Raw genomic sequence first — 16,359 nt, 5'->3', positions numbered from 1 at the left:
AAAACAAACCATGAAAGTTACCCACTCCCACCTCATTTCTGTATCTCACAGCATGTTTATAAGTTTTTGGATATTTTCCCTGGCGTATGTCATATACATACATACAATGTTTATTAAGTTAAAAAAATCCACTCATTTATTTTTATGTGTATGAGTGTTTTGCTTGCATTATTTGTGTGTGTATATCACATGTGTGCAGGAATCTACAGAAGTCAGACAGGGCATCAGATTCCTTCAAAGTGGAGCCATAGGTAGTTGTGAGCCGTCACACGACTGCTAGGAACCAAACCAGGGCTTTCTTCTGCAAGAGCAGTAAATGCTCTTCACTGAGCACTAAGCCACCCTTCTGTAGTCTTTAGGTCATATCTAGGAAGGTGGCTTAATGGAGGAAGGTGTCTGCCGCCAAGCGTGGTGCTCAGTTTGGTTAATAGGACCCACATGGCTGAAGGAGACAACTTTAGACAGCATCCTCTGACCTCCATATACTCACACATGTACACATAAGATATGTAAGTAAGCAAACAAACAAACAATTCAAACTACAACCAGTTGATTTTAAAGGCAGAGTGGGGGCTCAGTAGTTAAGAGCATACTTCTCCACAGAATGCCCTAGTTCCACTCCTTGCAGTGTGGATAGACTTAGTCTGTAACTCTGGACCCAGGGTATCTGACATTCTCTTCTTGCCTCCAGAGGTACTAGCACTGGCAGATGCACATAATCACACATAGACACAACATACACAGAACCAAAACTAAATCCTAAGAACAGCAACAGTAACATTACACTAAGGAAAGCACTTCCAAAGGCGCAGTGATTCTTGGTTTCTTGACGTTTCCTAAAAATAACGGGCCAGTGACTTGGCACAGCAGATAAAGGCACTTGTCACCAAGCCTAAGTCTGGTCCCCAGAATCCACATAAAGATAGAAAGAGAAAACTGATTCTGCAGGTTGTTACCTGACCATCATATGAATGCAGAAGCACACATGTTCATCCCCTCTCCCCATCTCCTTCCCTCCTCCCACTCTCTTACCCAGTCTCTACACGCAGCAAATAATGGTAAATGTTAACATTGGATCTGGGTAAAGCTTGTGTCCTTTGGAGAAATTAAAGACCTAGCAGTGGACCCGTGAGGTAGGACAGAGAATGTTAATAGATGAAACAGTTAAGAGCACCAGTTGCGGGCTGGAGAGATGACTCAGCGGTCAATTCCCAGCAACCACATGGTGGCTCAGAACCATCTGTAATAGGATATGAAGCCCTCTTCTGGTGTGTCCGAGTACAGCAACAGGGTACTCATACATAAAATAAATAAACCTTAAGAAAAAGAAAGAAAGAAAGAAAAACAGCTGCTCTTCCAGAGGACTCCAGTTCAATTCCCAGGACCCACGTGGTGGCTCCCCAACTGTAACTCCAGTTACAGAAGCTCTGATACTCTCTCACAGACAGACACGCATACATGCAGGCAGAAAGAACACTTCCAAAAATGCACAGGGAATAAAAAAAGGAGTTGAAGAGGAAGAGAGGAAGCCACCAACAGTGTATGGATTTCCTTTATAAATGTTAAACCAACAGCTCTATCTAGACCACAAAGACCTGTTTTAAAGAAAGCGCAGAGTCTGCCAGAAGAACTCGGCACACACGAGGAGCTCAGGCTCCTGTTCTCAGGCAGCATTCACCCCATGCAACACTTCACCAGCCCATTCTCCCTAAGTGAAACTGCCAGGCTCGGAGGCCATTCAGTGCAATGCCAACCCTTGGGCAAGTGGAGACAGGAGAACCAGAAGTTCAAGGCCATCCTCTTTGAGTTTGGGCTACAGAAAACTGTCTCAAAAAACCAAAGAGGACAAGTGACTGACAGCACTGCTTCTCACGTTCATTTAGTCAGAGAGCAGGAGGGCAGGGAGAGACTGTCAGACCATCAGAGTATATCCGAGTCCCTCAAGTCCTCAGGACCACTCACCCACAGGCACTAGCTGGCCTTGAAGACTCCTTTACACTTACAATGAGGGTACTGCCTTTTTTCTAAACCACCAGTTATTAATTATGCCCTGGACTTTTAAACATACTCTCTAATCTTAATAGTTGCTTTATGTTTCAAAGCATGAACCGACCCAGAAGACTCACCTTTCTAACTTCTGCTGCAGGACTTGTATTTCCTCCTTCAACTTCCGAATGCTCTCTCTCTTACTTCGGATAAGCTCTTTGCTCTTATACATGTACCTAAGCAAACGATAACCACATGCAGAAGTGACATCAGCAGATGTCAATGACAAGACCTCAGTGAAGACCTCACACAGGCAATTATCCATTAACCAATGTTACATTGTTATTTTCCTTTATTTGTTGGGTTTTTGGCTTGAGACAGAATCTTATAGCTCAGAGTGGTCTCCAACCCCCCCTGTAGTGGGGGGATGCCTTTTCATTTCTGGCTGTTACAGGGTACCAAACCCACCTGAGTGCACTGCTGTGGATCACACTCAGGTCAGCTAGGAAGCAGGATGGATGCCCACTCTCACCACTATCACTAAATGCTTTCCTAACGGTGAAGCCAGTACAGTGGATAACAAGTCAAAGAAACAAAAGGTGGGAGACAGCAGCAAAGGAAGCAGCGCTGTTCTTAGCTATGTTCACAGCAGCCACAAGACCTAGCTGATTGGTGAGTTTACTCCAACCCAAAGATACAATGTCAATTTAATAACCAGAATTTTAAAAACTCAGAATTTCCAAAAGTTTAATTATCTAATGATGGAAGGGCTATACACCAAATTGTAAAACATCACCAAGAGAAATAAAGGTGTAAAAACAAAATGGTAGCTACTATGCTTAGAAGAAAAAGATCACACTCTAAGACGGCATTTCTCCCCAGACTGAACGACAGGTGTGGCACAATCCAACCGAGTATCCCTTATTTTGGCAGAAACTGGCAAGTCACTAAAATTTCCATGGAAATGCAAGGAGCCAAAAGCTAAAATCATTTTGAAGCTAAAGCCACTGGAGAGTGTATAAATTTTCTTGTCAAACTAAACAAAATAAAAACAAATTAAACAAACTAAACACTGTCTAAAGTTCCGAGGGCTGTGGCGTGAGCTCCGAGCTTGGTTTGCTTCCTTGCTAATATTGGGGTTTCTCTCTCATCCCCCTTCTCTCTCTGTTCCCCCCTTTAAACTATAACTGGGTCCTTCTTAGAAAAGGTTTCAGAAAATGAATTTTCCAGGTGATGGCTGGAGAATGAGGGCTTTTTAAAAAATGTCAAAGTTAGAGGAAGTTACGTTCCCCTATCTGGATGTAAAGCAGGAACCTAAGCATAGTTAAAAACGTAGTTGCTATTCCAGTGGGTTTGTGTACATACAGTTTTACCATGACAGTGTAAACTAGCTCCTGCCTTGCATTCTTTGCTTTATTGGTTTACAGCATCCATGGAGATGAGATGTGTGTTCTCAGTCCAGACAGATGCCCTAGCTACTCAGTCACAGTACTCTAAAAGGTTCACACAATTGAAATGTACACATTATCAAATGTTTAGGTGATCTCCACACATAACTATGTAGCTCACAGTCACTTCTACTGTTGCGTTTAACATCGCAAAGTCAGTTGATCCAGTACTCACCTATCCATATAGATAATCTGAGGAAACTCCAGCTTATTATGAATTTTTTCAGGCTGCCCAAGAGACTGATTAAACTCAAATCTGGAGAGTTCAAAGGTCAACACTGGAGGCAGCTTTGTAAACCAACGCTGCCAAGGAAAAAAAAGGGGGGAAAGAGAAGTCAATGTCAGGGAATGTCAGCCACCATTTCAAATACCTTCCATCAAACTTCTCTTGATATGAACTTTACATCCAAGACAACTAAGTGTCATACAGCATTTTATCTCACATACTATCTAAATACTTAGAATTATACTTGAAGAGTATGACTAAACCTTCCTCAGCCTCCAAATTTACTACTAGCATTGCGTTCAACCATCGCCTTTAGAAATGACCACCACAGAATACAAGAATTGACCATGCGCCAATGCAAGTCATTCCCTAAGAGTCATCAGAATTTAAGATGTTCAGATCTTACAAGAAACAGCCTAACAGCATGTAATTAGGGGATAATTGCTCTCATTAATCATCTAAAAAGACAAACACTATAAATATACTATGTACTGTTTATTTACAGCTAGCCACAGTTTGAAGTCCTATTTACAAATAAAAATTTGGAACAGTCTCATGTTTCTGAGGAAAATAATCTCTGACTTCCAAGACAGAAGTTTCTGAGAAGCCAGCCAGGCCAGTGAACCCACAATGGCACCCAGAGTTTGAGAGTAGAACAACTGCTTCCTAAAATGAAAAGAAGACACGTTCTCTTCCGAGCACAGCTGAGGGAAGCAAGCCTGCACCAGCAGCTTTGCTTGCCCCCAGAGGCTGCCACGGGTGGCTGCCGGCCCCGACTCCCCCACAGCTGAGTCTTTTTATCTTTGTTGTTTGCTTCTTGAGACAGGATCTCACTCACTAGACAGCCAACACTGGCCTTGAACTTGTAACAATCCTGATTAATCAGTCTCTTAAGTGACAGAATAACAAGCATGAACCCTCTTGTCTGGCTCTTCTGGGTTAAATCTAATTAAACAAGCATAAGGACTCTTTTTTTTTTTTTTTTTTTGGTTTTTCGAGACAGGGTTTCTCTGTGTAGCCCTGGCTGTCCTGGCACTCACTTTGTAGACCAGGCTGGCCTCGAACTCAGAAATCCGCCTGCCTCTGCCTCCCGAGTGCTGGGATTAAAGGCGTGTGCCACCACGCCCGGCGCATAAGGACTCTTGCTAGGGTTTTATTTTTACAAAATCCTTGTCCCTGGATGCCGTTTAAGTAGTAACTACTCATTCCTAAGAGAAAGCATCACTGTACACACATGGTATAGCTCACACTAGGGACTGCCAGGAATCCCTGTTTCCCTGGAGAAGCTGAAGAGGAAGTGCTCTTCACATTCTAGCATCTTCTAGGGCTAAAACACCTCCACAGGCCTATGTCAGGTGCCCTACTTTAATTCAAGTCAATTTCTCCTAACATAATTCTTGAAATTCAGTTCCAAAAGCCAGTTTTGCCTCAAAATGTAAGAGTAAGCCAAATGAGGTAATGTGGAAAATTATGTTACACTGGTGTTCACTTATTCCTGCCTAACTGGAACGCCAAGGTAGTAACTACCCTTGCATTAGTACGTTCTTCCCAACCCATCAAAACCCAAGAATCCCACATAAATACATTAAAATTAAAATTTTAAATGTAAAAAGCAAAGGCAGAATTTACAAACGGAGAATAATAAATACTGTACTAGGGAAAATATTCTAAATGGCACATCATAAGAGTTAATCACTTTTACCTCCAAAAATATGGAGGCAGTGCATTCTCCCTGCTTAGGTACATGCAGGCTTCAACAGAAAGGGAGAAACAGGGGCTGGAGAGATGGCTCAGAGGTTAAGAGCACTGACTGCTCTTCCAAAGGTCTTGAGTTCAATCCCAGCAATTACCTATAATGAGATCTGATGCCTTCTTCTGGTGCATCTGAAGACAGCTACAGTGTACTTACATATAATAAATAAATCTTAAAAAAAAAGGGGGGGGGAAGAAATGTGATCATACTGAAATCACATCAAAGCAGCACAAGCCCTTACATGTGTAACTCAGGATTCACACCAACTGCTTAGAGATGGGAGACAGATTCAAGATCTGCTCAGCCTGTGGCAACCTAACACGTGAACTGATTTGCCTCAAGTTCAGCCATACTAAACTGGCTCTGTCACTGGTAGTATACACCTTACCTCCTGCCCATACTTCACGGAACGATCCGAAGGAAGCAGTGCGATGTCACCTTCCACCATGGCCCCTTCCAAACATTCGTCTAAGTTGTGGTAACCGTTTACCTGAAGAGGATACTGGCCGAAGGTCTCGTTGTTACTGAAGGGCTTTCCTAGGCAAAGAGGGGTTTGTTAAGCTTCACTACCACCACTTAAAGTCTATTTCTCTGGCTCCACTGAGACACCACTGTTAGGACACAGTAGTCTCTGAGAAGTGGAGAAAAATACACTGGAGGTAACCTCCACTGACCTATTGGACCTGGGCCCGTGCATGCTACAAGTAGCAAGCCCAAGGCACATGCCTCCCCGTCAAACCCACCACGAGAGTCCTGGCTGGAATAAGACTACACAAGACACACAAGAGTGGCAGAGGCCCATGTCACATTAACTATGTGTGCTAGGACGTGGCCAGTGAATTCCAGACCTAGGGGTTATTACAAACAAATTACCTTCTTCAAACCATGAATTTCAATATGGACACAAATATGGACACAGTGCTGAACACCTGCAGCCGTGGTCCTTGAAAGGATTACTACTGAGAATAAAGGCTATCCTCAACTACACAGCAAGACCCTGCCCCCACCCCAACCAAAAAATCAGTAACACAAGATATTTCAAGGGGAAAAGAAGGGGGATGGAAGTGAAGCCCGCAGATACTGAAATGAGACTTGCCAAAAGTCATACAAGAACCTGGAGGCTGAGTGGATCGTTCTGACTCAACATGGGCAGCTCTGGGTTGCTTTCTCCAAGGGAAGGGATTTCAATATTGACTAAAACAAACTCTGAGGTTAAGTATTCTGGTCAGCCCTGGCCCCTAACCCACGCAGGCACAGGGAGGAAGTCACTTGGAGATCTTCCTCAATCACTTCTCCATCTCTTGGGGTGGTGGGCAGTCTCACAAAATGTAAAATGGGACTATGGGGGCTAGTTTCATGTCAACTTGATACAAGCTAGAGTTATCTGAAAGGAGGTAACCTTAATTAAGAATTTGCATCCATTAAGATCTGGCTGTTGAGGGGGTTGGAGAGATGACTCAGTGGTTAAGAGCACTGATTGCTCTTCTGAAGGTCCTGAGTTCAGCAATGACATGGTGGCTCACAACCATCCGCAATGAGATCTGACGCCCTCTTCTGGGGGGTCTGAAGACAGCTACAGTGTACTTACATATAATAAATAAATAAATCTTAAAAAAAAAAAAAGAGAGATCTGACTGTTGAGAATTTTCTTAATTAGTGATTGATGGGTGAGGGCCCAGCCCACTGTGGACAGTGCCATTCTTAGGCTGGTGGTCCTGGGTTCCATAAGAAAGCAGGCTGAGCAAGCCATAGGAGCAGGTCAGTAGTAAACAGCACCCTTCCCTGGCCTGCTTCCATCAGTTCCTGTCTCTCGCTGTTAAACTGGGATGGCTGGCAGAGGTGTGCTTCACATACTGAAGTGGACCTGACTGCCAGGTTCTCCTGATGGCATGCCCTGCCCACTACCATGACTCTCTCCAGCCCAGGGTCTAGGCTGCCCTTTCCTATATGATCCAACCGTTTTGGCTACCTGTCTCTTTTTTGGGCCTCCAGGCTACTGCAGCTGGTTCTCTTCTCCCTATATCCACATGGCTCAGGGTCACAACCACTCTGGACTCTCTCAGATGCCTCTGCCTCTGGCAATGCTCTCCCACAATGAATACAATGTCCTTTCCTTTTTAATTATTTTTTTCCCTCACTAGCCCTGCTTTAGTTCCTGCCCTAATTTTCTTCAATGATGGACTGTGATGTGGAAGTGTAAGCCAAATACATCCTTTCCTCTCCAACTTAGTTTTTGCTCATGGTATTTTATCATCACAGCAATAATAACCCTAAATAAGAAAAGGATGTTTTTAAATTATTTATATATATATATATATATATATATATATATATATATACACACACACACACACACACACACACACACACTTTAAAAAGCACCTAACACAGAAGCTCATACCAGAGAATTACTGTCTGGATGGCCTGAGGCAATCAAGAACCGGACCCTGCTGATTTTCTGGAGGAATGTGGAAGATTTTGGAACTAAAGTGTTGAATGCTGCAGGCAGAGCTTAAAGGAGTGCTCTAATAGGAGACTAACAGCACCCAGAGGCCAGTCCTCTGATATTCTGGCTAAGAATCTGGGCCACTTTCTGCCTCTGTACTATGAACTTTCTGCCTCTGCACTATGAACTTTCTGCCTTTGCACTATGAACTTTCTGCCTTTGCACTATGAACTTTCTGCCTTTGCACTATGAACTTTCTGCCTTTGCACTANTGAACTTTCTGCCTTTGCACTATGAACTTTCTGCCTTTGCACTATGAACTTTCTGCCTTTGCACTATGAACTTTCTGCCTTTGCACTATGAACTTGCCTGAGGCAAACTTGAAAACAGGACTGGTTTCTTTGGCATAGAAAATTTCAAGACTACATAATGTTGAGATTGTGGCATGGTTATTATTGTTAATGCTTCCATAGGTCTACCATGAAAAAAAAGTGGGGCAGAAAAAAGTACAAAATGTACAGTTTGGAGAGAAAAGAACACCAGGAAGTTTATTGTTACAGCCAAAACAGTCAGGAAAAATGGCTGTAACTGTTAGGAGGTTATGATTTACAAGTAATGTAAGCATTTACTTGTAAAACTCTGGTGGCCCCCACAAGCCTATGGGGGCCAGGGAGTGGGATACTGTAGTTTAAATGAGAAATGTTTTGCATGGTCTCCTATTTGAACTCTTCCTGTCCAGGAGGTAGCCTTGTTAACGGAGGTAGGTATGTCACTGGGAGGCAGACTGTATGAGTTCACAGCTTTGCCCTGCTCCCCACTTGCTCTGGCTGCTTCGTGGTTACAGTTAAAGATGTCACCTCTCAGTCAATTTTCTAACAGCTGCCTGCTGCCATTTTGTTCCCACCATCAGGGATTCTAACCCTCGAGACCCAGAAGCTAGAACACGATCATCAGTAGATTTCCATAGTCATGATATTTTATCACAGCAACAGGGTAGTAGTTACTACTACACATGGGACTGGGCTGTATCTAACTCCATCCACCCACCCATCCACCCATCCATCCACCCACCCACCCACGCATCCACCCATCCATCCATATATGAAAACTGCAGCTGCTGCTGTAGCAGTTAAGAATGCACCCTGAGTTCTGGGTTCAAGTCCTAGTAACAAAAATAAACACATATAGTAAATCTAAAACATAAGGCCCAGTGGTGGTGCATGGCTGTAATCACATGAGAATGAGGCTGATATAGGGAAGAGCTGGCCATGGGTTCACAAGCTGCTGAATCCACAAAGGTTTCGATACTATTCTATTTGTACATAGGCAAAATCCTGACACTAAAAAAGTAAGAGTTATGTGCTTAGCCATTCTATAGAACCTGAGATTAGATGATCCATCAGGAAAAGCAATATAGAAAATTAAGTAGGATCACTGCCATCAACACAGATATTACACAATTTAACATGACAGTTCTAGGACAAAGACTATGCCCACTGTATAGATCTAGAGACTGAGGACTCAGACTATGTGCCCATAGTCACTCGGAGAAAAGCCAGAGAATAAGTCTTCAGTTTGTTGGACTTTCAAGTCTATCCTGTCTTCCTGCAACGATGAAGCAATGAGACCCAGTCACAGGTGACAACACACACACACAGGACAAAGAAAGACCTTACCTTCTCGGACCCCTTCTGTCAGGAAAGTACCATAGAATAGCTGCACCATGGGATTTTCAGATTTATTCCTGAGATGGCTGCTATTTTAAAAGAGATGAGACAGTTCTGTGTGACTCGAATCAAATACATGCCCATAAAACCCAACCAGCACTCAGAAAGACATGAGAACAGTAGTCCGTCCATTCTTATCACCACAGACTGTCACATGGTAGGTATCTTAGTTTCTAAGGAAGCAAAGATGTAGTTCAGCTCAAACCCTGACTGACAAGAAGCCGCCTGGCTGGCACTGTGTTGGGGAGACAAGGCGTGAACCCTGACCTTGGGGTCACACTTGGTGACAAATATGTGTGTACATACAATTGCTATACATACAGTTTGCCAGATTCCATGTATATACAAGGTAGAGAACAGCACAGGAGTGAAGAATGGACTCCCCCAGAGTCTTACAAGTAAATGCTTACAGATTTCCTCAGTGGCACAATATTAAGTAGCATGCAAATGTGCTTTTCCTAAAGCTCGTCTTACACTGTAGTTAAGTATGTCTTAAGTTCCCTCGTCTTACACTGTAGTTATGTGTGTAAGTTCCCTCGTCTTACACTGTAGTTATGTGTGTAAGTTCCCTCGTCTTACACTGTAGTTNACACTGTAGTTATGTGTGTAAGTTCCCTCGTCTTACACTGTAGTTATGTGTGTAAGTTCCCTCGTCTTACACTGTAGTTATGTGTGTAAGTTCCCAGTTGCAAACTATTTCATGGTACTTTATTCTCCAACTCCAGACTTAAAACTATTTAGAAAAGTGGTTCTTGGCAGCCACACACAGATGATACAGGACCTGTGTCCATGCTGGGATGACTGACCCACATGCTCTGTGAATGCTAAGATGTCACAGGTGAGTGACATTAAATATAATGGTTCCATACCATACACCATGTCCACATTTAGGAGTCCTTTACCCGCTTTTAATTACATCTTACAACCAAGCAGTTAGTTCAGGTTCAGAGAAACAAAGGTTGAGGGGACAGTCTAGATCTCTACAGGAAAAGCCAAATCAGGGCTCAGTGGCCACCAAGAGTTTGGCAAACACTGGCAGTTTCTATTTTAGAAGAGTGACTTCGCCCACCAACTGTTCTCAGCGGCCACCGTGAGTCGGAAGGATGTGCAGACAAACCCTCAACACTCACTTAACATTAACAGCTAGCTGGAACGCATCCTCCAGCCAATCCAGGAGCTTGTGTGTGAATTCACTCACATCTTGCTATAAGAGAGGCACAAATTGCAGTAAGTTAGATGCAATACTGTACTCAAGGAAACAAAGGTCTGCTTTTAAGTCCACAAATAAATATTTTACTCCTATGACATAATCTCCCTTTTAAGAGGCAAACTTGCAAAAGACATAAGAACAGGGAGCCCAGTGACTAAAGACAAACAGCAGGGCATTGGTGTGATGTCAATAAGCTAGGCCAGGAGGAAGTGGAACTTTACAGGGCTGGCCACATCTGTGTGTGACAAAAACAAAACAAAAGGAATAGACTGGAGTCCACCAGGGTACTGTGAGAAGTGACAGAGAAAGGCAATTTTACAAACTGTTTTGAGAATGCTAGTTAGCTATGTAGCCATGTAATAGTGTGGGTTTCACATTGTGGAGCCCAAAGCTGGTGCAACAGCAACAGCTCTGAGCTCAGTAGCAGGTGGAGAAGGAAGGGGAAGATTCTACGACTGAAAGAGAAAAGCTGCCGAACTCAGCTTCAGCAGAGTGGGAAAGAGGATTTCTATCTATCCCAGTGTGATGTTATAGCCCGAAATCCCAGATTCAGGAGGCTGAGGCTGGAGGACCTGCCATTCAACAATCACCTGAGTTCAATACTGAGACCTGCCTTAAAATCCAAACCAAATCAAGATTTCTACCTGGGCCATCAGACACAGGACTTGACTTCTCAATTATCCTTCAGTATGGCTCACTGGGTTACTTTTCAAATTTATTCCTGCTTCAAAAGCCTCTGCTGGTTAAGGCGAGAGCCATCCTCCCTACTTACGATGCTCTTCCTCCCACTTCTGCCTCCTTCAGTGCCAGCGCACATTGCACCTCTCACCCGTGTGAACATACCTGCTCTCTAACTACACCTTCTGAGAGCGAAATAAAGGGCAGATGAAGGCAGTCATCTTGCCTTTGTTCAGAGCTTGTCATACAGTAACAATTCAAATAGCAGTACCACACTAGCAAAGGGTGACTCAGACACTGGCCTTTGAAATATGACAAGGGAACAAAGTACCTGCTGCTCCTCGGATGATCGGAAGGCTCCCTTCAGTAGATCCAGGGCTGCAGAAGGGTCTACAAATTTTCGATTTGATCCCAACAACAGAGCAAATAAATACTGAAGCTCTTGCATAAACATGATATTTCTTTTTTCCTAGAGAAAACAAGCCAAGATCTTATTTGGAAAGCTCGAAGGAATGAAGAAAAAATTATCAACAATCACTAGTTCACATTTACCAATTTCTAGACCAGTGAGACTAACAGAGGGACCAGATGAGGACAGCAGGAGTAAGCCTAGAGCACTGGGAGCTGTGAAGCAGTCAGGGAACATGCTGAGGACAAGACACAATGTTCTGGAGTTCCTTGCAGCTGCCCACCAACCTAAGAGGATGCACTGTAGTCCCTTGTCATGCAAGGGCAATATGGATGCAGTCCAAGAAGGGTCTGGCTCTGCCTCAGCTATCTGCTCTGCATCCCTTGACCTTGGCAGCCAAAGGTAGAAGAGAGACAGCACTCGGAGAACAGGTTCTGAGTATCACAAACAGTGCAGCACTACGGTGAAATAAAACAGTGCCTCACTGCACTTCCTTGGCACTGCTTATTCCTACTTAACTGTATCTTTGCAAACCCTTACTTCTTACCCAAAGGAGGGAGAAGAGTGACTTAGCCAAGGACTATCACAGTTCCCACACTGGGTCTAGCAACACAGAAACTTTTAGAAGAGTGACTTAGCCAAGGACTATCACAGTTCCCACACTGGGTCTAGCAACACAGAAACTTTGTCTCAGTGCCAACTTACAGTGTGACTTCGACAATTTTCAAGGATGTTCTGTGGCAGGCTATAACTGAGAACAAGTCTTCGAAATTCAGGCAACTGAAAGAGAGACTGAAAGAAAGAAATTTATTCTCAACTACTTTCAACTGTTGAGGCCTGCTCCTTTGAATGTAACTGAAGCCATTTTGTATCCAGTCTCCATTTTGCTCCGAAGATGAAATTGAGTACAGTTCCCAGACTCTGCTTCCCAGAAGGAACTGTCCATAGCCGACACTGAGAACTTCTCCTAAAAGGCACTATGGTTGTATTACTTATGCTGCTAGCTCAGTCCTCTGGAACTCCCCTGTTCACTACCCAGCCACCATCCCTCTTACCTTACTTAGGACAAAGCAGCTTAAAAGTCAGCCAAAACGTACAACCGCCTCCACCCTCGCCTCTCACAGTTCGTATGGTTTGTGTGGCAGATCCTGAACCCCAACAAAAACAATTGCAGTTTTTGTTTTTTAAATTATCTAACAGGGTCTTACTAGATATTTTAGGCTGGCCTTGTACTCCTTATGTAGCCAAGGCTGGCCTTAAATTCCTGATCCTCCTGCCTCAGACTCCCCACTGCTAGGATTACAGGCGTGTTTAATTACAGGTGCAGTATTTCAAAGCCAGGCATGGTAGCTTGGAGTGACCCAGCACTCAGGAAGCTGAAGCAAAAGGAGTACAGTGGTTGCAAGGCCATCCTGGGACCCAGTGAGGTCCAGGTCCATCGCCACACTGTGAAATCCTAGCTCATCATTACCTTGTTTTAAAAGCATCTATACTGTCAACCTACCAATTCTACTATTATAAGGAAATGATTGGAGAGATGGCTCAGTGGTTAAGAGCACTGACTGCTCTTGCAGTGGTCCTGAGTTCAATTCCCAGCAACCACATGGTAGCTCACAGCCATCTGTAATGGGATCTGATGCCCTCTCTTCTGGTGTGTCAGAAGACAGCAACACTGTACTCATAAAATAAATCTTTTTTAAAGAAAGAAAGAAAGAAAGAAAGAAAGAAAGAAAGAAAGAAAACATAAGCCTGTTGAACACCTCTCACACCAGTCAAGGTTGAGGGCATTCTGACTCTAGTGTGTGCCTGTCTGTACACACAGCTGCGGTCTTCGACTAACTCGCTGGCAGTCCTACTTTCCACAGTGCTTTTAGGACAGGTCTCACAGACCGTGGCTGATGTGGAATGCACCACAAAGCCCAGGCTGTACCTGTAGCAACCCTCTTGCCCTTGCCTCAAAGGTGACTACACCTCACATGGCTTTGCTCCTGCTACACTCACTGTGCTTTAATTATGTGCTCACTGAGGGGTTGAGAAGGCAGCACACACACATCAGGTCATTTCTATGGAAGCCTGAAGGAGTCAGTCCTACCTTCATGCCTCTGCTTAAAAGCTTCTACCAGCTAAGCCACCAAAGACCTCCCTACAGCAGCAGCACCTCAGCTGAGTCATCACACTGTGACGGAACACCATGACCAAAGAGCAAGATGGGGAGGAAAGGGTTTATTCAGCCTACACTTTCACAGCACTGTTGATGGACAGAAGGAGGCAGGTCAGAAACTCAAGCACGGCAGCAACCTGGAGGGCGGAGCTGATGCAGAGGCCATGGAGGAGTGCTTGCTTACTGGCTTGCTCCTCACTGCTTCATCAGCCTACTTTTTATAGAACTCAGAACCACTAGCTCAGTGATGGCACCACCCACAAAAACTAGGCCCTCCCATATTGTTGACTAATCGAGAGAATACCTTACAGCTGGAGCTCACGGAAACATTTCCTCAACTGTGGCTCCTACGTCTCTGATGACTCTAGCTTGAGTCAAGTGGACACAAAATCAGCCAGTACACCCTCCTTCACAATGCCTTTGTGGCATTTATACGACCTGATTCTCTTAGCCAAACTCCAGAAGAGTATGGGCTCTGTCTTAGCCACTGCTGTTTCCCAGGTCCTAATCAGAGCCAGACTATATGTAAACAAAGTATTTTGGCTTGAGCAGCTAGGTGATGCCACAGAACCATAGCACAGACAAGCCTGCAGGCAGGGAGAGGGAAGAACACACGAAGTTGATGGTGCTGAGGGAACATTTTTCTTAAGTGTGTGTGATAGCTAGTCTTATGTCCACTTGACACACACACTACATCAATCTAAGAGGAAGGAAGTTCAGTTGGGACAATGCCTCCCTCCATAACACCCAGCTGTTAGTGAGCAATGGGGGAGGCCCAGGCCACCATGAGTGGGGCCATCTCTGGGCTGGTGGACTGGGTTCTATAAGAAAGCAGGCTGAGCAAGCCATGCAGAGCAAGCCAGTAAGCAGCACCATAGTCTCTGCCTCAGTTCCTGCCTCCAGGTTCCAAGGCCTGTTTAGGTTCCTGTCCTGACTTTCATCTATAATGAACAGTGATATCAAAGTGTGAGCCAAACCATTTTCTTCCTGTGTTGGTTTGAAAAGGAATGGCCCCCAAAGACTCATGTATTTTAATGCTAGGCCATAGGGAAAGGCACTAACAGGAAGTGTTGCCTTTTTGGAGTGGGTGTGGCCTTGTTGGAGGAAGTATCAGTGTGGAGGCAGGGTCTGAGGTCATATATGCTCAAGCTAAAGCCCAGCGTGGCAGTCTCCCTCTGCTGCCTGCAGTTCAAGATGTAGAACTTTCAGCTAGCTACCTTTCCAGCACCATGTCTACCTTCGTGCCACCATGCTTCCTCTATGATGATTCCAGGCTAAACCTCTGAACTGTGAGCCAGCCTCAATGAAATGTTTCCCTTTATGAGAGTGGCCGTGAGCATGGTGTCTCTGCACAGAAATGAAACCCTAACCCAGACACTCCCCAACTTGCTTTTTGGTCATGTGTTTTACTGTAACAATAGAAGCCCTAACTAAGGGGCTGGTGAGATGGCTCAGTGGGTAAGAGCACCCGACTGCTCTTCTGAAGGTCCGAAGTTCAAATCCCAGCAACCACATGGTGGCTCACAACCACCCATAATGAGATCTGACTCCCTCTTCTGGAGTGTCTGAAGACAGCTACAGTGTACTTATATATAATAAAAATAAATAAATCTTAAAAAAAAAAACAAAAAACCCTAACTAAGATAAGTTGTACCAGGAGTAGGGGAGTGCTGTGGCAGACCAGATTCTGTTGTTTGGGGAGGACTGTGGAAGGGCTTTGGAACTTTGGGCTAGAAGAGCCACTGAGTGTTGGGAGTTCAGATGGACTGTTCTCTAGGAGCTTGGAAGAATGCTGAGAGCAGTCTGGACAATGGAGGCCAGACTCATGACTTTTCAGAGGGAAGCAAAGGCTCTCCTGGGCTTTTGTGGGAAGATTCTGTGGTTCTGGCTAGCTGGGGCTGAAGAACAGCTGTGATTGACAAGGTATCAGTACTACTAAAGAGAAACCTCTGCTTGGCCAGGACAAGTGATGCTGGTCAGCTGGAGCTGTGAAATTAGTGCTGATTTGGACCTCATGCTGGCAGCCAGACTTGGTACCATGGATGGGTAACCTAGGCGGTAGTGGTTTTGAAGGCATGACAGGGTCACAGACAGCGGCTTGGCATATGAGAAGCCAGCAGAGGCAACTGAAGAGGATGCAGCCTCGGTAGCAGTAGAAGCCCCAGAACTGAAGGGGTCATGGAAAAAAGGTAAGATGGAAAAAAGGTCAGGCTTTGCACCATAAAGAGAGTGTAGGAGAAGCTTTTGGTGAAAGTGCAGCCAGCTGCAGTAGACAGACCCCAGCATTTGAGATACCAGTACTACAGAGCAACCAC

The 16,359-nt window shown here is 44.6% G+C and overlaps 1 protein-coding gene across 7 annotated transcripts in view; it reads right to left on the bottom strand.

Annotated features, from left to right (window-relative positions):
* The window catches only part of Usp28 (ubiquitin specific peptidase 28), a 57,748-nt gene that overhangs the window by 21,723 nt on the left and 19,666 nt on the right, over nt 1-16,359 (bottom strand). For 4 of the 7 annotated variants that reach the window (XM_029481581.1, XM_029481583.1, XM_021172213.2 and 1 more), the window contains exons 6-12: nt 12,589-12,675; nt 11,806-11,943; nt 10,717-10,790; nt 9,536-9,615; nt 5,802-5,950; nt 3,610-3,737; nt 2,127-2,222 (exon numbers count right to left, since the gene is read on the bottom strand). In XM_029481581.1, the coding sequence (XP_029337441.1) occupies nt 2,127-2,222; nt 3,610-3,737; nt 5,802-5,950; nt 9,536-9,615; nt 10,717-10,790; nt 11,806-11,943; nt 12,589-12,675 (752 nt within the window). The remainder of the gene's footprint in view (nt 1-2,126; nt 2,223-3,609; nt 3,738-5,801; nt 5,951-9,535; nt 9,616-10,716; nt 10,791-11,805; nt 11,944-12,588; nt 12,676-16,359) is intronic. The other 3 variants (XM_029481582.1, XM_029481586.1, XM_029481587.1) reach the window with 1 other exon arrangement.

This window comes from Mus caroli, chromosome 9, assembly GCF_900094665.2.
Source record: "Mus caroli chromosome 9, CAROLI_EIJ_v1.1, whole genome shotgun sequence".
NCBI lineage: Eukaryota > Metazoa > Chordata > Mammalia > Rodentia > Muridae > Mus > Mus caroli.
Note: the sequence above shows the minus strand (reverse complement) of the source record. Positions and strands in the feature narration are given on the sequence as shown.